Source organism: Bolinopsis microptera, chromosome 7 (genome assembly GCF_026151205.1).
Source record: "Bolinopsis microptera isolate Bmic1 chromosome 7, MBARI_Bmic_1.0, whole genome shotgun sequence".
In the NCBI taxonomy this organism is placed as follows: domain Eukaryota; kingdom Metazoa; phylum Ctenophora; class Tentaculata; order Lobata; family Bolinopsidae; genus Bolinopsis; species Bolinopsis microptera.
Genome location: NC_087078.1, coordinates 3,355,175 through 3,377,226, shown reverse-complemented (window position 1 = coordinate 3,377,226; position 22,052 = coordinate 3,355,175). Strand labels below are relative to the sequence as shown.

At 37.8% G+C, this 22,052-nt stretch overlaps 1 protein-coding gene and 1 long non-coding RNA gene across 2 annotated transcripts; one reads left to right on the top strand and one right to left on the bottom strand.

Annotated features, from left to right (window-relative positions):
* Positions 1 to 651: 651 nt before the first annotated feature.
* On the bottom strand, positions 652 to 1,685 carry LOC134818542 (uncharacterized). The gene is made up of 3 exons (XR_010160670.1): positions 1,177 to 1,685; positions 849 to 1,012; positions 652 to 730 (listed from the first exon to the last, which is right to left on the bottom strand). It is a non-coding gene; the product is annotated as an uncharacterized LOC134818542 (long non-coding RNA).
* Positions 1,686 to 3,573: 1,888 nt separating this feature from the next.
* On the top strand, positions 3,574 to 11,853 carry LOC134818156 (low-density lipoprotein receptor-related protein 1-like). Its single transcript, XM_063827590.1, has 7 exons — positions 3,574 to 3,640; positions 5,339 to 5,574; positions 5,745 to 5,853; positions 8,080 to 8,250; positions 10,542 to 10,667; positions 11,082 to 11,161; positions 11,827 to 11,853. Exons 1-7 carry the CDS (start codon positions 3,574 to 3,576, stop codon positions 11,851 to 11,853), a joined length of 816 nt encoding a protein of 271 aa, XP_063683660.1.
* The last annotated feature ends 10,199 nt before the right edge of the window (positions 11,854 to 22,052 follow it).

Sequence of the window (22,052 nt, the reverse complement as noted above, 5' to 3'; positions counted from 1 at the left end):
CATAATACAATCAACTACTTAAATGAACTTTTCCCTTATCCAGATTCCCTACCTTCTCACCTTATCTATCACACCTTATCAGCAAAACGCGAAATAAACCCTGCTTGATAATAGTCCACGTCCCTACATCATAACAATTTCATATTATCTAATTCCTAACCTCATGCCGTACTCAGACAACGACGACGCAATATTTACACGATATCTACACAGATATTTACACAGTACTCATTATACATACATCACACATTACTGTACATCTGACTCTGTACATTTGACTGATCTGTACATTTGACTCTGTACATTTGACTCTGAACATTCGACACATACATTACTGTACATATGGAAATTAGGCTCATGCACGGTGAGCTGCTGCCATCAAGTAATAGAAGAGAAGTTAAAGGTCAATCATAAAGGTAAAGGTGAAGTTTACTTAATTACTGTAGATAAGTCACGGTACTTTCTACACACAGGACTGAAAGTCTTCGTTAGAAGTATCTGACTAGGTCACGTTATTATTATCATATTCTGTATTAATAGTAAGTCTATACTCTCTTACTCGATAAACAATAATATAATACTTAATAAATTTACTATTTAAGACAACTACTTATTTTATGCGGACGTTATAACTGAACTAATTACCTCGGTTGATGACGGAGAATCAATTAATCTAGCAGGTATCGGCAAAGGCAGCACGTTCTGAGTAGGAAGATTCGGGTCTATTGACCTGGGAACGGAAACGGAAGTTTGTACAAAGTATATAATTTTGAGAGCACGAAACTACAATTACCAACTATATTCTTAAACCTACTTCATATGTAAAAACTAATGGAAAAGGATTTTACCTCAAGAACAACTTCAATCCGTATAATGGTCCTTCAAGTGAGAGGGAGATCGGGAATCTTATCGTCGTTAGCTTACTTCTACCCGGAAACTTAGTCACGGTTCTTTAGATTATGGAATGGAAGACTTGCCCGGTAAACTACACGATGTGTCGGTTCAGAGCAACCTGAATAGAATTAACCTTCAGTGTGTCGTATAGAATTTAAGTGGATATTGGAAACGGGAATAGACACTATAAACAATATAGATATAAAAATCACGTCAAACTATTTTATACGAAACAAAATACTAATATGAAAGGCTCACATTAAATCAAGGCAAGGAACTTACTGGAATACTTATGACTGGAAAGATTAAAGCATCCGGATGGAACCGGCATACTGGACTCTGTTATAAGCACTGCTCTGAAACAAACTTATAAGACTGCACTGACCCGAGAAAGACATCGGATCTCCGATCTCTCTCCCTCTTAACTCCCTCCGACTTTCCCAGAGTCTATCAGTCTGGTTCATCAAAATCAGTAATTGTTCATCAAGATCGTTATTGCTCATCACGGTTTAAACTCTGCTATGCTCTGCTAATCATCCATTCTCACAATTCATAGATCTTCGTCTGAAACTGCGATAGGCTAGTCTGCTATCAGGTGATCTTCTGTGGTGTTCTGATTGTACACCTCCATGGAATGTCATCAACCGTGTCGAATTGTCTATTAGTTAAACACAAAACGCTTCATTTTGTTAATCAAACGTAATCTCTTCTCTAATTTAAATACACATCTTATTTCAATGATCTTCTAAACTTAACGATACCTATCTTAAACATAAAATTATTCAAGCTCAAAATGACTGGAATTGTTCATTACTGTCTTCAATGGAAATGTGTTAACTATAAATCTAAATCATTTAACTATCTTTTAAAAGGAATATCGGAATTAGAGAGAATTTCGAGGTTCCTTACATTCGACTTAGCTAAACTTGATGTCCGTTGATTTTTTCCACTGCGAGCTTAATTTTTTCCATGCATATAGAAAAACTTTTTAATTTCAGTCAATTTCATATTATATTTCTATCATCTACAGAAAATGAAGAGTCACTATAATAATAGTCTAGACCTTCATCAATTCTGGAACTTCCATTCCTGGATCCTATCATCAGAGATGAGCTTCATGTATTGCACACTTTCCCTCATTGTGAGATTGTTCTGAGTTGTGCAAGTTTTTTTATAGTCTGCTCTGTGTCCGTAGATCGATCGACAAATATGTTTTGCAACCGAAGCTTGCCTTGATGAGTTTGTAAAATCTCAATTTTCTGTTGAGTTCTCGCTTTTTGTTCCATTGTTGAACAAAAAAAGTTTTCACTTTTAGCCTCGCTGATTTTTGAGGGATTGAAAGTTGATTTGTTACATGTTACTGGTACATGTCACATTTGTTACATGTCAGCATTCGTGGCCCACTTCATGAGTGATAGGTGGACTTTCTTTAGGGTTTTTTTTCTGTGTCTTGTGTTTCTGTACGTGTTATAGTCCGTTACTGTTTGAGAAAATTGTGCTCCAAACGGCAATTTCTAATCTCAAAAAAATTGGTTTGTTTCCTCACTAATTTAATCTTCATACTTCAACTGCAATGACCTTTCTTATCAATTTCCAGATTATTAGGCGGCGCTCAGTTTCATGGAATCTCTATTCGGTGGAATATATGTTTATGAACATTATACCCTGCCATGCCATGCAGGGGTTCCCAGGTAATTTCCAGATACCGCCACCGTAACCAGATTAGATAACGGACTTTATTAAATCTCCACAACTTGAACTACTTAAGCGTGCGTAACCAAAGTTAAATTCAGTTCAGTAGGACTCAACACAATATGTTGAACTTATTCCTTATCCTACTTGTTCAACTTGATTAGGGGTGATATGATCTGACCCTTAATAATTGGGGTCCCCCTTAGTCAGTCTCTCGTCAGCTGCACTGCTCCGGTTATATTTGTTCTAAAAACCTCACAACTGTGGCCCGGGCATTTAAGATTAAACAGCACCTTCAGATTAAACAATACGATATTTTTGGAACAAAATAAAACAAGGTAGAGTTCGATTGTTGAGACACGATGAGTTCAGTTATCCTCTTTAAAGAGCTGCTCCATGCTTTAAAGAGGATAACATTCAGTTCTGCTCCAGGGACTTTGAGCCTCGTGGGCATTAATTTAGTAACTCACTTTTGTCGAGAATTTCACACGGTACTACTATAACCAGAGGCTACTCACTTACAAAAACTTGTTTACTATCTTAACAATTTTTTGTTTGTATATATTTTTAGTATACATTGGCTGGTACTACTATATACTACGGGCTAGTATAGTGGTTTGTTATTATAATGGGTTCAATTAAAATAGGGTTTTGATCTTGAGTTGGACATTTTCTTCAGGAAAATCTGTTGAGTAATACATTTGGGTAGCTTTGAAATGTTTTCAAATATAATGATTATGACAAAGAATTTAATTTGTTCAACTTTTCCGAAGACCGAACTGTTATTATAAGGCTTTTAATCATTTCCATTTAGGATGGCTGGTTCCATTTTTATAAAATAATTATTAAAAATTATCAGAATATCAATAACCGCGTTTTAAACGATTTATTCAATTTTTATTGCGGCACGAAGCTTCCACTTTGAAATTCGTTTTTTACCCTTTTTACAATATTCCACTTTCTAGAATAACAGAATAGAGAATGAACATGTCTCTGAAAATCGTTGTTGTCACTGCTTTGATGCTTTTGGCAGTCAGTGCAGTTCTTGGAAGAGGTAGGAAAATTACCGAATAATGCATGTTCAATGCAATGTTGATTTTAACTTTTATAATCTTTCACTAAAGTTTAATATTTTGCTTTATACCGATCTGCGCATTTCAAATGTTCTTTTTTCTTCGTCAGTTAGGTACTTAACTCAATGATTAGATGATGTGATCTCATCCCAGACCACTGATCTGTCACCTGTCATAGTTTTCAAATAAAGAAATAAGTCTAGTAACAAACAATTGACCCGCTCCAATACTGAAATCTATAATAATAACGGTTGCCTGCAGACCGACTTACTCCGGCAATTAAACCATTTAAATACCGGACCAATAACGTTTCTCAATGATTTTTGTGAAACTTTATTTCAAGACATCTGTTTGTTGACGAACAAACTAGGGCCCGTGACCGAACTAAATGACCGTCTGCAAATGCAAAATAATACTGAGAATAAAATCGGTCGCTCGCTTTTCCCATTCATTTACAATTGTGATACTATATTTTGAATTTTGATGCGATAAAAACATACTACCACAGAATATTATTCCTTTGCAGATTGTGACGCAGGAAAGGTAAAGTGCGCGAATCAAGAGCAATGTATATGGGAATCGTATGTTTGTGACGCATATAAAGATTGTGATGATAACTCAGACGAAGAAAATTGCACAGGTTGAGTATTGATTAACTTACTTGTAAATTTTACCCTAAAAACTGAGATTTTGAAATAACATCTCACAGCTATTATAGCTTCCACCATTTCATAATACAAAATACAATGTGAATGAAACGCAATCATATATCTAACTACGTTTGACCGACATAAACGTCTTCATATAATGAATATAAGTATTCGACTAAAACCCATAACCAATATCATGGGTAGAGTGGACCGCTGCCAGTGTCTCTCTTTCTTAAACAAAAGGAAATGATAGTAATTTGAATAACCGTCCGCAAATGCAAAATGATACCGAGAATGAAATCGGTCGCTCGCTTTTCCCAAATTAATGTCATTTCCTTTTGTTTGAGAAAGAGAGACACTGGCAGCAGTCCACTCTACCCATGATTATGGGGTTTGGTCAAATATCATCTCTTTTTGCCTATAATGTCAGGGTACTTTACAAAGTCGAAATGTAAACTCATAACTTAATTAATAAGGAGATTATTTCAACAATTTCGGAATTTTATTTGAAAACATTTCCTTGTGTTTAGGTAAGCATATCTGTGGATCACTGACTGAATATGCCACTTTATACTCATTCAAGTTGGCATTATAAATTCATCAGAAATCGTTCAGCAGGTTTATTTTAAGTTCAAACAATTCTAATTCAATGTCAAAGATGACAGGAATAAAAAATAGTTATGTGGAGGTCTTGAAGAAATTTGCGCAAAATAGGCTCAAATTTTTTTACTCCTCGCTCTCTCAATACTGTATATTATGTAGCGGTGGTAATAATAGTGTTGGTAATTAGGTTAGCCTCGACATATATTTTTTGTTTTTTGTTCAGGGAGCAGGCTTGCCACATAGGTCCGGGAGTTCCGAACGTTTAGGCGGGGTACTAGGTTGTGGTACACATTCAACTCCATAACGGATTAGAATCAGCGTTCTGGATAACACTATCAGTATCATTATCACCCAGTAAAGTGGAATATTTCGATCTGATATAAACATATTGACCAGTCCAAATACTTTAAAAAACTGTTATTTCAGCGGTTCAGTACAAGATTACTTACTCTATATTGAATCACAAGTGGGCAAGAAGTAGAGACCCTCAGTCTGTTTACATTCAAGGATCAAATGGAGAGACAGCTTACCATCGGTGTGATGCAAACTTCAATGTAATCAACCAAGATGTTGTGTGTGTTTTTGAGAGTGATATTGACATCGGGGATTACAGATGTGTATTTCTGAGGACTGGAGGAAGAGATGGACTTGATCTAAAAAAGGTAGTAGTTCAATAATTACTTGCAAATATAATAGCTGGGATTTGAGTTATCACTTTAGCAATCTTTTGCTCAAGGTGCACACTTTATCTGCAAAATAATGCCACAATGTCTTTCTCGGCTTCAAGCTAAGCTTATCAGTGGTTTTGCTAGATTTAACTGAAATCAACCAGGTGTCGGTGCAAATAGACGGTATAGAGACACACACTATTGTTCCTCAAGGCTGGGATGCCAACTATATAAGTCTGGACGATGGTGAAACCAAAAAGTTCTGTAAAGTTGGTAAGACTAAACCCCTTTCGTACCCTCAAACGTCTTTTATTTCTAGCATTTTTGATAAATCCATGTACATAATGATATGATCCTGATTTCCAATCCAACTTCATATAGTAGAATATACTTCTTTGCTCATAACCGAGTTGTGGATGTTCAATAATAAAATTGGGAGGTTTTCGAGCAGATTGACCTTTTGTGCTACAGGAGGCAATCTGTGTGTTTTATTCATTTAAAGTCCGTTCCTTTGAGATTGAGCTAGGGTTCGGTAGGTCAAGGCATCTATAAAAGCAATCTTTGAGCCTCAACCAGAGTATCCTCTTTCTGTTCTCGTTAATAGAAAGGTCTCTATTTTGGGAGTTGGTTACTCTTGTAATGAGACCTCCCAGACGTTCGTTACAAGAGCTGTATATTCTGTTTGCAAAGTTTCCTTGCCTTCTTAAATGCGATACAAAGTTCGAAACTTCTTTGTGAACGTATATTATGCCTTCATTTAGGTCCGGGAATCCTGGTATTGGAATCATCAGAGAAATACATACTTTAACTAATGTAGATTCCAATAGGTCATATACAAGTTTTTTGTGTAGTTTGGAATGAGGTCTTTTGGGGTGGTTTTGATGTAATTTATCAAAGTTTGAAAATTTTCACTCCGCAAGCGTTTTTGCCACATTTTCGACGCGCACTACAAGCAAAAGCATTTAGTTGTTATCAATGGGCACCCCCTTCATCATAAATTTCAAACAGCCATACCTCAGTGAGATTACGTTTGTTCTAGCTCATATTTTCACACAAAATATAAAATATAATTAGTATCACTTCATTGGCCTAAGAGTAATAGATGTCAAAGTTTAAAACGCGCATTGGTATGGCACGTGACCACTAAGGTCATATTTATATTTCTTAATTGATCCTTACACATCATACTATTGTGTCCAATTAATGGTTAGGTCTCCAAACTCATAGCAGAAAACACGTCTTTTTGCCCGTAAGAGCCTCTACTATATCACTTCCAGAAGGTTTATAGAAGAAAGTATTGAATGGCAAGTTATCCAGCACGTTTCTTTGCAAGGACACAGAAAGGGCTTTGCACTTTTGTGGGTGCAGGAACTTCATTCAATTTCTCACAGACCAATCATACAATCTATTGATGTTATTTTGGATTATGTGATGGTCAAGGTAACCAAAAATCTCCCTCCAGATTTTAGTGTCATCTGTATAAAAGGCGATATTAGTGCCTTCAGAGACACATATCATTTATAAATATTACAAATAATAGGGGGCCAAGTATAGAACTGGTGGAGAGGAAGACGTTTGCCCTCCTACCACTACTTGTTACTGTCGCCCCTCAAGATAGGACTTGATGAATTTAAGCATTAGTCCATCGACATTAAAAATGTTCTTTAATTTACTTAAAATAAGGTCATGCAAAACGCTATCAAAAGCTTTCGCAAAATCAAAATATATTATATCAATCCTGGACCTGTTGTTCAGTGTAAGTGCAAGATTGTCCGTGAAAGGTATCATTTGGGTGGTGCAGGAACGTTCATTAACAAAACCGTGTTCTCGGTCATCTAACAGATCACAACATGCTGAGTATAATGCAGTTTTTACACACCTTTCAAAGACTTTCATTACAAGATATGTTAACGAGATAGGCCTGTATTTCTCGCCATTTTTGTGTACTGGTACTACAAGTGCCAGCTTCCAATCAGGGGGTATACATCCGGTCGAGAATGACAAGTTAAATAAAACACTAAGTGGGTATATGCAAGGCTTTGGGCACAGTTTTTGAGAACTTTCCCATGAATCCCATCAGGGCCAGGGGCCTTGTTAGGATTTAACTTTTAAAGAATCAACAGAACATCTTCTCTTCTAAACACAAGACTTGAGAAACAATCATCACGAAAATCCATGTCAATGCCATAATCGCTCTCTTGAGAAAACTGCTCATAAAAATATTCGTTAAAAAGGGCAGCTTGATCAAATGGATTGTTTCATTGAAAGTGATTATGATATTTGACAGTTTCAGGGATTCTGGTTGACTTTGATTTAGATTTAATGTAGGTCTAGAATTTCTTGGAGATAGGAGCATCATCAGAGTCATCCTCAACACTGAGTCTCATTATTTTGTGCACCATATTCTTAAATTTTTTGCGAAGTGCAAAAATATCGGGTATTTCAGATTTCTGTACATATGTTATGTTTCTGAATTCACAAACAAGGATATGTTAACAGTTGACGGTGGATGGAGTGAATTTGGAGAGTGGTCAGTCTGTTCTGCTGAATGTGGAGGAGGTTCTCAAAGCAGGAGTAAGACCTGTACAAACCCAAGTCCAGCGAACGGAGGACAAGAATGCGAGGGGGAAGATGAGGAGTCGAGGACTTGCAACACTGAGGCCTGCCCAGGTGAGAATAATTGTTATGCATCTAGCCAAATTTTAAGGTACCTCGAGTATTTGGGGTAGAATATTGGGTGCCTATACTTATTATGACGACCTTATGAATTTGTATATTACATAATTACTAGTGTAACCCAGGCCTAGGGCCGGGACTTCACTATTACAGTTGAAATACAAAAGTATAATCCCGCTTATTCGAAAACACGCATTACACTGTCGCACTTAAAACGGTACAAATATGAAATCGCTCAGTCTAAGCATACTTTAATTCAATTCTGAGGGCCCCTCACGTATCTAATAAAAATACTTGATATGCAATCTTGCAGTCAACTTCCAAATTAACTAATTATATAGTAAATCTGTTATGGGGGAGAGAAGGGTGAGAGTATAGGAGAGAGGGAAAGAACGTGAGACACTTATTTAGGTCACAAAATCATCAATTAAACCACTTACTACTGGCCGATTTTTAAAAACTTAGGCTCTTGGGCTTCGTCAGAGTTTTTTTGGCACTACAGCTTTCTTAATTAAGCTGTTCGTAAAATACCCTCACACATACAGGTACACGGATTTATTGAGATTATTAATACAAATATAAAAATATCATTATCAAAGGTGTTTCAAAACTCGTGACCAAACTTTGAATGGCTCTCAGAATCTATAAACTTATAAACGAATTACACAAACAGTCGATTGTTGAAAATGAATTATTACATTTCGAAACAAATGTCAAAAATGACCCGAATCTTTCAGAAACTTTTCAAACCAAGCCTCATTCATGCATAAAATCTCGGAGGCATATCGCCTATTGCAGGTTTTATCATATTATCATGGTTTAGCCTTTAAGCCTTCTTTCTAATGTTATTTTTCGCTCTTCTTCTGTTTTTGGGACTGGATATGAATAAACACGATTTAAAAAAATAGGTCCACGAAAATAGATCAGTCGGATTCAGATCGGGACTGTAAGGAAGCCAGCTGAAGTCCGCTTTCTTTTAGATCAGTCTATCAAAAATGCTCCTTCAGTCGAGCTAAACTTTCACGAAAGTAGTGAGGCGGGGGGGGGGGGGGGGGCGTCTTGTTGGAAAATACAAGAATGAAGCATTTTCTTTCTTTTTAGGACTGGGATAACGTTTCCACACAACATAGCGATGTTATTTGACATCCTTATCGTTTCTGCCTTCTCATCTTCATTCTGGACAAAATGGGGTTCGGAGACCCCATGATAACATCCAAACAGTCACCTTTTCTTGTGTCTTTGGACCTTTCATAGTTGCATAGGGCTGCTGATCTGACCGGATTCGGGCATTTCAACTATCATAAACCAGAACCCACCCTGATAGTTGTGAGTAGAAAATGTCCAGAAGGAAAATTTGGTTGCTCAGATGGTCAGCTATGTTTAGATAATGTTTATTTATGTAATGGTCAGACGAATTGTAAAGATGGGTCAGATGAAAGAAACTGCCCAGGTTGAGTATCTATAAACTTATTTACCAATTTAAAACATAATATGTTCCAACTCTACCATTTTAGTGGTCCTCCAGCCACGCCCATATTTTTCACCAATTTTTAACAGATAAAATTCTTTACATCGAAAATTAAGTCACGAAGGAGTATAGAAGGAGTTCTAAATGTATGTTATTTCAATATAAGCATTAGGTAAAGGTTAACTTTGGTCAAAGTTTTAAGTCTCTACGATGTTGGAAAATTCCTGCATGTAGTTTGCGGGTTGAGCTGAAGCGCGGTATTCACTGCGCAAAAACCGAGTTTGACACTTTCAGACTCCCAAACACACTTGACTTCATCCCTAAATCGGCAGTTAAATGAATGAATCATAATGCTCCACACAAAATTTACACACAATATGAGAATATATAGAAAAAAGGTCTTCCTTGGATTCCACATTGAACTTTAATCAGATTATGGAACTTTCAGAGCCATAAACTCAGTCTTTCATTCCTAAGTCGACAATGATACGAATTATGCCTGTTCCAACTTCGTAGCTGAACTTGTAGAAATTCCCTAGATAGCAACATTACTGGACATTGTGCTTAGCTACACCAAATCGAACGTCTTCCAGTTTATAGTAATCAAAACATTCAACATGCGTTTCATAGATGTGGTGTGAGAGTGCTGACTGATCTCCCTTGCTAAATTTAACTTTTCATTATTCCCATCATTATACCAACTGATAGGGGTGTTGACTTCCTGACCAAAATAGAAGCCCTCATAATTCACGAAAGTATATTATTCTGTAATTGTGATATAGCATCCAATAATCAATAATAATCAACTACTCTCCAGAGCCAGAGAAAGTGTGTCCAACAGGATATGCGTTGTGCTGGGACGGTCAGCAATGTATCAACGCTTGGAAGGTATGTGATGGTGACGTTCATTGTGCTGATGGATCAGACGAAAGCAACTGCGCAGGTTGAGTATCTATAAACTTATTTACCAATTTCAAATATATGTAACCGAATGATAGCGGAATAAATTTCCGTCAAATTTTGGGATGTAGACAGTACCTTCGAAAAAAATTGCAATTATCTGGATAATATTCTACTTCATTAAGTTTACGTAAGTACGTCTTCTTAACTACACCAAATCGAACGTCTTCCAGTTTATAGTGATAAAAATATTCAACATGCGTTTCATAGATGTGGTGTGAGAGTGCTGACTGATCTCCCTTGCTACATTTAACTTTTCATTATTCCCATCATTATACCAACTGATAGGGGTGTTGACTTCCTGACCAAAATAGAAGCCCTCATAATTCACGAAAGTATATTATTCTGTAATTATGATATAGCATCCAATAATCAATAATAATCAACCACTCTTCAGAGAGAGTGTGTGATGCAGGAACAACCATGTATCGAAGGGTGAAGTGCGCGGACAGGATGCAATGTATCCGCGCTAGAGATGTATGTGATGCATACGAAAATTGTAATGATGGGTCAGACGAAAGAAACTGCGCAGGTTGAGTATCTATAAACTTATTTACCGATTTGAAACATATTTAACCCAATGATAAGGACTAAACTTTTCGTCAGATTTTGGGTCGTAGACAGTACCTTCGAGAAAAATTGCAATTATCGGGATAATACAGGGTGGCCCAAAAGTAACTGCCCACACGCAACCCTTTAATAACTCACGTAATTCTTCTTAGAATTGGCATTGCATAGCAATTTTAGAGATTATAAATATGGGTCAAACTTAAATTTCCTGAAAGTTTCGTCAAATTTAATTAATTACAGTGGGTGTATCACGCCACTTTCTCTTTTTCGCTTTTGTCACCATAAAGTGAAAACGCTTTAAGCTAGGAACTTTAAAATTTGTCCTATAAGCAGTCATATAAGCAGTCTCCAACCCAGAGAGAGCCCCATAGAAACCCCTATGATTTAAACCAGTACGCTAGTGTACTAGTTTACAACCAACAGTGCAAAGGTTCAAGGTTGAAGAAGCCTTCCAAAATGCAGAGAATTATATACTTATTACTAAAAGTGCAATAGACCCAAGCTCTGCATGGTTATGCAAACGTCATCTTAGTTTGTGTGAAACCAACGATCTAACAGTTGAAAATGTGCAGGCACCTGGTGATATACCCAGCTGGTAAGACATCTCCACCTAAAAATCCAGCAGATCCAGAAAACTGTACCCTAAGGCGAAGTTGTATGGTCACAGCAGTTTTACCGTGCCTAGACTCCAAAGATGAATAAAAACATTATGGCATTCAACAGCTGGTTGATGAAATGTTTTACCTAGCTTTACCAAATGTATGGCACCTTGTGTTGGCCACATTATTAGACGGTAAAGGGTTGCGGCTAGAAACTTCGACGAGAAATGAATGAAATCCATCTCGGAGAGCTTTGAATTCTAAATTTTGAGATGTCTGAAACAGTGGGTGTATGTGAGGAGAGACAGGAGAGAGTAAGACCTAAGGAAGCCACCCCGACCCAGTGGAGTTTATCCCAGCTTAGTTTATCATGATTATGACACTTATAAAGATGTGTTGCGACCCCCTGTAGTAAATACATTAATAATTGGCCAGCACACTCTTAGAATGGTGAAAATTGCAGCAAAGTTTGTTCATACAATAGTGCTTCAGATCCCGCGAAAAATTTACAAGCAAAAATCGGTCTATGGATGTTGGTGATTGCTGTAGTACACACGAAAATAGTATTGCCCATTTTTCCAATCAGCCAAGATATGATATTCAGATAAATACTATGATACAAACAACCAGAAGAGGTCACCAAGATGGAAGCTTAAATTCTCGTATATACTTGAAGACTGTAAGCGTTTACACAAAAACAAAACTAGCAAACTCAATCAGCAAACTTTTTCCTTAGAAAAAACAAATCTGCTTATCTGCCCCTCTGTTTTGGCAATTAGATGGTTATGCTATAATTTTGACAGCTTTTTAATAGAACTTAAGACCCTCCCGTGTAATTTTTTGATGCATTGGATAGGCTGAGAACCGAAATCTATTCCAAGCCAACAAGGCTTATACCAATCCCCTCTCTATACAACATTTTGTCAAGTAACCATTCCCCGATAAAAAAAAGAACAGTAGTATCCTGATATTCCTCTGAATCGACCTTAATGCAGTAGTAATCGAAAATCTATCACACTGTACAAAGATAATTGAGTGCTATAATTGTTGACATACTCTTAGCCGGGTGATAACTGACAATGGTTGCCTTATCGTCCTCCAATATGCTGTAAGTGATACCTTTTGTCAAACTCTTGAGGATAATCTAAGCATGGCTGGTAAAAAGTTCCATATTCTTGGCGATTTTAACTCTAACCTCCTCAAGGTACAAACCACCAGCCAGTTATATTGAGGACACTTACTTCGAACCAATATTGTAACCTACTATATCACTTGCTACCCACTTCCGTCCTACTGTAAAACCATGATTGACAATTTCCTCACAGCAGAGATAGATTCATGTCTTCTCTCCGTGTATTGAATGATAGATAGGTGACCATTGCCTTAATTCACCTTCACGTCAATTCCTACCGAAAAACAGTACTGAAAAAACTGAAACCATGTTCGCTACTATGATTATTCAAGTTCCAAACTCACTAGAATTTGTAATGAACTCAGTATGTGAATGACTTAACTCCCTCGTAAACTTCAATTAGTTCTAGGACTGCTTCAATAAACACTTGTAAACACTGTAACTTGATGGACCAAAAGTTACCACCAAAAGGACTTCCCAAACTCAACCCGTGAATACCGATGAATCATTGTCTCATTGAAAAAACATGAACTCTGAAGAGACTGGTTCATGCACTGTAACAAATAGAAACCTGAGGGTAAATGTATCTATGCTCAAAAAAGCTTCATGACTACCGAATAATGCTTAAATTATTATCAAGGTCGCCCCAAACGATTAGTACTACGCAATGAAATCCAAAAAAAATAAGAAAACAAAACAAAAAAAAACGTGGCAGATAATCAATGGAGCTCAGGCAAGAAAAAAGATAGCAAACAAGCCTCCCATTAACATAAACAACGAAGGAATCATGAATCGTAGAGACAATATCCTATGGATTCAACTCTTACTTGTTTCTATTTGCCCCTAAGCTCAATTGAAACACTTAGTAGCATGAGGCCACTGGTTTACACCAATTCTCCCTATAAAAACATTCTATGATTTCCGTTGGAAAGACATAATGAAAATTCGATTATGTTAGAAAGACTGTATCACCTTATAAGATAACGGCAATAATAAAAGGATGTGAAAATGGAAAAGCAAGTGATATTCCTGTTAGTGTACTCAAAAATCCATCTCACGTAATTCACCGATCCTTATCGATACATCAACATCTAATTTCGTAATTGGGCACGTTCCCCGACTTTTAATAAGACTGGTAGAATAACTCGCTGTATTTTAAGAAGGGAAACCCTGAAGAGAAAGAAAACTACCGCCCAATCTCTTACTCTCTCTATATTTGGTAAAATCTTGAAAAGATCATTTACTCAAGAATATATTTCGTTTGCTAACTCACAGGGTATAATATCTAAAACACAAATTGGCTTCAGCAGTCACACTCTACTTCACATGCAGTTAATCACTCAGTAAACCTATAACAGAAATCTCTAAAAACTTAAGCATCCAAGTCTTAGGCATATTCATAGACCTTAGCAAGCTTTTGATACAATAGTTCATGTACAGTAACTTGAGTCAAATTCAAGGCTATGGATACTGGGTGGCAAATGATCTTATAAAAAGTTACTTAACAAAAAGCTCACATATACGAAGTTGTTTTGGGAGAAATCTGACTGCATTGAAAATACTGTTTGGAAGTCCCCTCAGGGTCGATTCTGGACTCTTTATTTCTCCCTATAATATTAATGAGATCGCCAACAGCTCAGTTTTTGGGATCAATTTGTCCAACCCTTTTTCGCTGATGACACCAAATAATTGTGACTGGAAATCTACAAAGGAGGCATATTTGGCTTGGTAATTCTCTTTTAGCTATTCATATTCCCTACATGCGACAAACAAACTCCATGTCCACACTTGTCTAAAAAGCTGTTTTTCATTCACTTTAAACCAGCATCGTACCGCCCAGACTGACAATATTTCGGAATATACTCTAAACCATTGATACTTTCCAATAAAACAAGTTGCACTCTGCTAAGTTTCTGGAGTCGTCATCGATGAAAAGCTTAATCCTGGGAAGAACATATAAAATCACTTAGGCGTTCTCTTCATCATGCAACATCAACTCTCTGCCGCCCTCTACTTGCACGCCACCCTCCCCGATTTCTTACACCGCCAAGTTTGTATTACACTCTATTGAAATCACACCTCACTATTGGAATCACGGTTTGGGGTGGGCAGCCCAAAACTCGAATAAGTTTCTGTATTCAAAGCACAAAAAAATGGTTCTCTGGGTACTGTTTGGCGACGGGGGCATACCTAGATAAATTTAAGACCTGTGCTCGTGCTCGAGCCGTGTGCAACCAAAATCTGAACAAAAAAATTTTCTTGAAATAGCACACGAAACCTTTGTTCAAGGAACACGGAAACTTGCCGTCCAAACCTTGTACACTTACCATTGTTCCTTGAGCACCAAATAAAATCATGAAATTCGTGCTCCGATTTCCCCTCCATGAAAATCAATTCACACTGCTCAAGTAGGAAACAACCCCACCCTTTATACTAAGCAAGCAGACCCCCCTGAACAACTTATTCAATAGCAGCAAACGACTCGTATTTGGAACGTAATTGAGCCAAAGCTTGTATACGTGACTACTGTCTAAGTGGCCTGCCTGAAGTATAGGATTAAGCAATCACTGCCGCAACCAGCATAACCATGCTGATCTTGATTGACAAACAAAGATTTTCGAATGCTCTAATCTAAATTTTTGACATTAATTCTACCCTAGGGTCCCACACCAAAAAGATATCTTTGAAATTGAAAATTACTGGGTGTTGCATTTACCTTTGTCTTACTAACGTGTGGTGGGAGCGCAGTGATAGTGAGAAGTGGTTTTTAAACATACCAGATTTAATATTAGACTTAGGATTATATTTTTTAATCTATTACATTGATATAAGATTTATTTTTGATAGGTACTAATAAAGTTTTTTTGCGAAACAAATGAAAAATTTCCCTCCCTATTAAAAATATTAAACCCATGAAAGTGAAAATTGATAAACGAAGATCTAGATATAGATACATATAATATAACCTAACATTGCCTTATATTCTGCCTTGTAAACAAAGACAAATCTTCTTACTGCTTCTTCCTGTCCTAAAACTAAAACTTGCCATCCTATTAAAGTAAAGCCATTGTAACCACAAGCTATTATACTGTCCCTCTCAAAAAACATGCCTCAGCCTCCTCGATCAAAAACCAATTTAGTATTCAGTCCTTCTAGTTTTCCAAAATCTACCGAGCTAGTGATCTGGTGTGCACAAAAGCCCTATAGCCCGTGCATTCCCTTGCCCCCGCTAAGCTGCCAGTCCATGACCAACTTCCCAAAGCAAAGATCAACAGGTCATTTACAAATTGAGCACTATAAAATTTAATTGTTTTAATATTTATGACTTTGTAAAATGAGCTAAAACATTGGGGGATTTATTAGTTTGATTATTAGTTTGAGATTGATGATTAATCACTCTACAACTCAACTGACACCATGACTTTTAAACAATTCTCTATTCGAAACCCAAAACCCTTTTATATTTTGGAGATGAAACTCATACCAAACCAATTTCAAAACATGAGCTCGTTCTAGACCTATTCAATGAAAAATACTGGTAAATATGATTCTAATGTTAATAACTCTGTTAATCCACGATAAACCATTGCAAAGTGGTTCCCTCTTAAATTGTCGGTAGTTCAATAATAACCTTTAGACCCTTGTTGTCAAAAACAAGAGCTGAATTCTATTCCCAAGGAATCATCCAAACCATTATTTAACAGTCCATAAACTCCTGAACTGTTCATAATCTTTACAAACTTTCGTACGTATAACTGAAACTTTAAAATAGTGAAAATAATAGGTACCCATATCTCTCTACTTCCTTTACTTAACAGTCTGACCTGAGGGATGACCGTCTAATACCACCAAAGCCAAGTATAACTTTATTTAAAAATCTTCTTGGCTTTGGATCAATTCAAGGACTTCCAATCCACAGAATAATACCTAGACTTTGTGAACACATCCTGTAACTCAATCAAATCAAGAGGCAAACCGATCTCTTTTCTAGATGCCCAAAGCAGGTTCGATAATGAATGGCATCATGACAACTTTTTACAGATTATGACCATGCTAGATTATATGATAAAAAACGTGGAATTTATTAACAAATACTTACTTAACTCAATCTTTGCCGTTTCCGTACGGCGCTATACTAATAAAATGTTAAAAGCGCGCCGCACTACTTCCACCTCAAAACATTTGCGCGGGTTCTTAAGCGGCTCACGTACGATTATTCTTGGCCGTTAATCAACCATGACATAACGCAATAAGGTGGCATGACAGTAATTTCTTCAAAATTACTGAATTTATCATCCATAAAGGATTTACAAAATACAACTATAAACCTCGTGTTCGGTGTTCACATAAACGTACTTGGCGCTGAACAGGTGACTGACTTGCACTAGATCGACTCTCCCTGATTATTTATTGTATTAGCAAATTTGTATAGTGTATAATTGTTTATGTGTATATAATACTCTGCAACCTGTAGCACGCTGACATCAAAAACAAAATGGTGGCCAGGCTTAGTGCATAACCAATAAATAACACGCACTCCGATAAAAGCCTCTGAGAAACTCGCAAAATGTTCATTGTAGTCAGACGGGCACAAAGAGCACTACTAGCAATGTGTCCCCTTTACCCTCCTACATAATTTGAACATTTTTTTGAGGGCTAACTACTGGACAACCATCTGATTTAAAATGTGTCCTATATTAAAAGATCAGTACGTAATTTTTTTTTCATGTGCGTGCTCTGACACTGAGTTAGTAAAAACAAATCAAACTTTTCGATCAGCACGCGCGCTAACCAGTTTTCCTAGGTAAAAATTGTGTATATTTTGTTCAATTTTGAGTTAAATTAATTTATTAATTTTTATCACAAATTAATTTATTATAATATAAACCACTTAATGAGAAATGGATTATGACTTTAAATATTTGAACTAATATGACTTGATAGGTGTGGGGTATAAATAAAATTTGTTTTACTAAAATTTGTTTATCTTAATCTGATCCCAGCAAACGGTCGCGCTAAATCACTCGTTGCCAATAAATTAACCTCTCCATGGAATGCACACTATCCAGTATATTTATTTCTAGCTCCTGGCATCCAATAATTTAATTTCATTCCCCTTGATGGTTCCAATTAGAATTAGACCTCTCCATGGAAAAACACTGTATTCCAGTATATTTATTTCTAGTCCTGGCATCCCATAATTTAATTTCATTCCCCTTGATGTTCCAATCAAATATAGAGAATTCGGCGGAAAGACAGTGCAGGCTCGAGCGCCGCTCCATAAGCCATAAGTACATCTTATTTTGACAGAATTCATTCGAGGTGAATTTTAAAAATCCATAAGATATATTTCATCGCTTGAATATTTGTGCACTGCTGCTACGGAATAGTATAAACACATCAATTTTGTGAGCAAAATCACAAGGAGCATAATCGGTACAGGATATACATTATATAACATGTCGGGATGAACTTACTGCTGACGGTACATTCAATACATCTTATGAGAAACGGCCTGCAAAAACAAATTCAGGCCCCCCTATTATTAGGGGTCAGATCATACTTACCTTACTTACCTTGATACATGAAAAGGTCTTCCCTCCTCGATCATCGAGTGGCCCTGCAACCAAGGAATTGCCCGCATATGTCGTATCATCCTCTCTCCAATGCCTTGCTATTTCCCTGCCAACTCTCGGACCTTATCAATACAATCTGGATCACCTGTAAATGTTACACTGGCGTCTTCCAGGACACAGTTTCGCCAATCTTCTTGGCCGCCCACGTGATCTTCGGCCGTGAGCAGGTTGTCCGTCAAGTAGATACTTTGGTACCTGGTGTCCGCATTCTAGAAATATGTCAAACCACTAAGACGGTTGGCACTGATTAGGTTATAACCGTGGGTTTATTCTTGCCCGCTCCACACCTATAACATTGCTCATCCGTGGAACCATTTAATATCGAAGATTCCCCACAAACAGTTTTTTTGATGGAAAACTTCGAAGCGATGTAGTTGCTTTGAAGTAGTGTTCCAGACTTCGCTCCATAAAAGTAATACATTGTTAGAACCGCTGCAACAAATATCCGTATTTTGGTGTAGTTTTGATATTGCGATTCTTCCAAATATTACCGAGCTGATTGAATGCTCCTGACTTTTCTGTATCCGTGCAGACAGGCCCGGTCAATAGGTCCCCATCACTTATTAATCGACACCCAAGGTAAGTGAAGTTTGCTGACTTGCGGATGCCGTGGTCCCCCACTGTAATGCCACCGTTGATGCTTCAGAAAACGGCCTCTGTGATGTTTCTGCCGATGGCCATAACCTCAGTTTTCTTCGCCAGTGATTCTGAGGCCAGCCTGACCATACTTCATAAAAAGATCAGTCGTCCTCCTGAGAACCGTCCTTGGTGTTGTCCATGTCCCAAACAACCTGCATAGTCAGTAATCCAAGACAACTTATCCTGACCAAAGCTGGTGGTAGCTCTCTGCAAGCACTGCCCGTGTGACAACACTTAGTTTATTCTCTCCCGATGCGCAGGCTTGGTTTGATGCAAACAATAAAGATAGGAGGACGCCTGATATCCCCCCCCTGGGGGCCCCAAACCAGATTTAACGTCAAAACCAATCGAGAGCTCACCATTTATTCTGACAAGCTGACGGTGCGCAAAAGAATGCTTGCATTATGCGAATGTTTTTACAAGGCAAGCCATAATGACTGAAAGCATTTCCAGATAAACTCCCGATTATAGGAATCGAATGCAGCTTTAAAGTCAACAAAATTTAAGTACCAGGGGGGTAAACTCAAGCTGTTGGTGAATAATAGAACGGAGCGAAATAAATCTGATCAAATGCAAGACCGTTTTTCCTGCTCTCCGCACGATTCTCTCGAGCAGTTCTTCAAGCCCGCATTCATCCTCGCAACATCTATTATCTGATAGAGTTTTGATCCGTGGAGCGTAGGTTATTGCCCCTGATGTCGAGCAAATGATGTATCACCCTTTTTCGGACAATAACAATGATACCATTACCCAATCTCTGCACATTCTCCGTCTCCAAACACGTGCAAACAGTTTCTCAAGCCTGGCTAAAAGACCAGGAGCCCATACTTCAGCTGTTCGTTGAAATTTCATCATCCAGAGCTCATGTGATTCTTCAGACTCTTAAAGCTCAGATCTCTGTTCTGCAGGGGTAAATCACTATCACTCAGATACGGAAAAACATGGTGCGACTCAGCTCTAGACTGTTCCTAGGTCTGAAAGGTCCACGTCTCCTATCTGCGGTTTGAGAGTAAGTTTGCATCGAAGTGCTCACCCCATCGTTTTTTCGTTGAGCAGCGGGGCAAAATCAACTTCTCGTTTTTTATTCTCTGACAGCAGATGACTTCCGACTCTTCTTGCCTGACAAGGACTTGATCATCTGCCAGACCCTTCCCTCTGCTGACCGTTGTGAAGAAGCTGTTTCCAGATCGGCTGCAACCCGTAAAGCCCAGTTCTCATCGTCCTTTCTTGCAGTCTTATTAGCAAGAGAATACTCAGATCTAGAATTGAATCCATCACATGGGGCATTTCTGCTTGACCTTACTTCCGCTCCGAGATGGAGATCCTTTGCTCTTGGGTGAAAAAACCAAAAGTGCGGCTTGTCAGATTCATTATATACGTATATTAGTGATGTGCCGTATAATTAGTGTGTGATCCACCAGCTACGATTTTTACAGAACAGTGAACCTACCCTATATCCTAGCCCAGTTTTAACCCCTTAGTTTTTTGATTAAATAACAAGTACACACACAATACTAAAAGAAACAGTATATCGTGAATTGGGTATGTAATTCCTTCCGGCCTCTTAGCGGTGTCTGCAACACTCACTCACCTGTCGATGGAAAGTCGGTAATGACTTGCTGATCTTGATAGCTCGCCATACTCCTTTGAACAGAGGCTTTGGCGATGCACATCGGGATTTAAATCTCAGTGGAAAGCCATGCAGGCTTGATGGCTGAATCTTACTTGTCCTTCTTCCGGAGTAGATGTATCCTCAAGTCGAGTAGCTGTATGCAATCCTGTTCCGACAGAGATGAATTTGGAGAAGGTAGGCATGTTGATAGAATCGATACTATGTCTATCATCTTCCATATATAAATATACCTAAGAACACTTGATCGGCTCACTCCCGTTGCATGCCTTTGGCTAGTTCGTCTCGACATCCAAGATACAAGGAACCCCTCTTTAGCACAGAGCTCCTGTACCCATATGTATATAATCGAGCGTCAAATCTTAAAGATCATGGTTTACTTCATAAATGCACAGCTATGATTTACAATGGAACTCTACCATTTCTAGTTAGTTTAAATTCTACGATGGATCACATTACTAATTATACTCACTAATTAGTGACATGATCTGATCTCCCGGCCCCCTAGTAAATGAGGCTGAAGTCGGCCTCTCGACCTTCAGTGAGTGAATAGGGCTGAAGCTGTTTTACCATTCCTCCACTCTTTAAGTTTAGGAAAAAAAAAAAATAGAGCAACGAAAGATGATAAACGCCTGCAAGTTCTGTAGCAACTAAATCGCCTGAGGGATGGTGACCGGATTTTCGTCTGTTTCAAGAAGAAGAACATCCACAGCAAGGAAATATATCAATGCCATGCCGTGCCAACAGCAGACGGATAACTTCCTCTTGTGGACCTCTATGCTTTGGGTTTCTCTGGGCATTAAGTGTGGAAACGACCCACATTACAGATCCTGGTTTATAAAAAAACCAACCTCTACGTCTATTAGGAAGACCATACCTTAAAACGCCGAGGACGCAATAATCGCGATACACACTTGGAGAGAAGTGCAAAAAATAAATCCACAACGGCAGCGTCAAAATCTCTAGGTAACTGTTTCCTGGTCAGGCTGTCTGAATCCTTAACAACAAATACTCCCAAACCTGTGCAACTTCTCTCCTAGCCCAACTACAACGAAATAACTGTTAATATAAGCCATCACCCTTTTCATCAGTCTCTGGAAAGCCCTTAGTACCTACAGGGTGTATCTATACTAGTATACTCAAAAACCCAAAAAAAATAACA

Excerpts from the sequence above, each read along its gene's own strand:
- LOC134818156 (XM_063827590.1), top strand. The coding sequence starts at position 3,574 with ATGTCTCTGAAAATCGTTGTTGTCACTGCTTTGATGCTTTTGGCAGTC. Across the intron at positions 3,641-5,338 it reads CAGTGCAGTTCTTGGAAGAG|CGGTTCAGTACAAGATTACT; the intron begins GTAGGAAAATTA and ends CTGTTATTTCAG. Across the intron at positions 11,162-11,826 it reads AATGTATCCGCGCTAGAGAT|GCACCTGGTGATATACCCAG; the intron begins GTATGTGATGCA and ends GAAAATGTGCAG.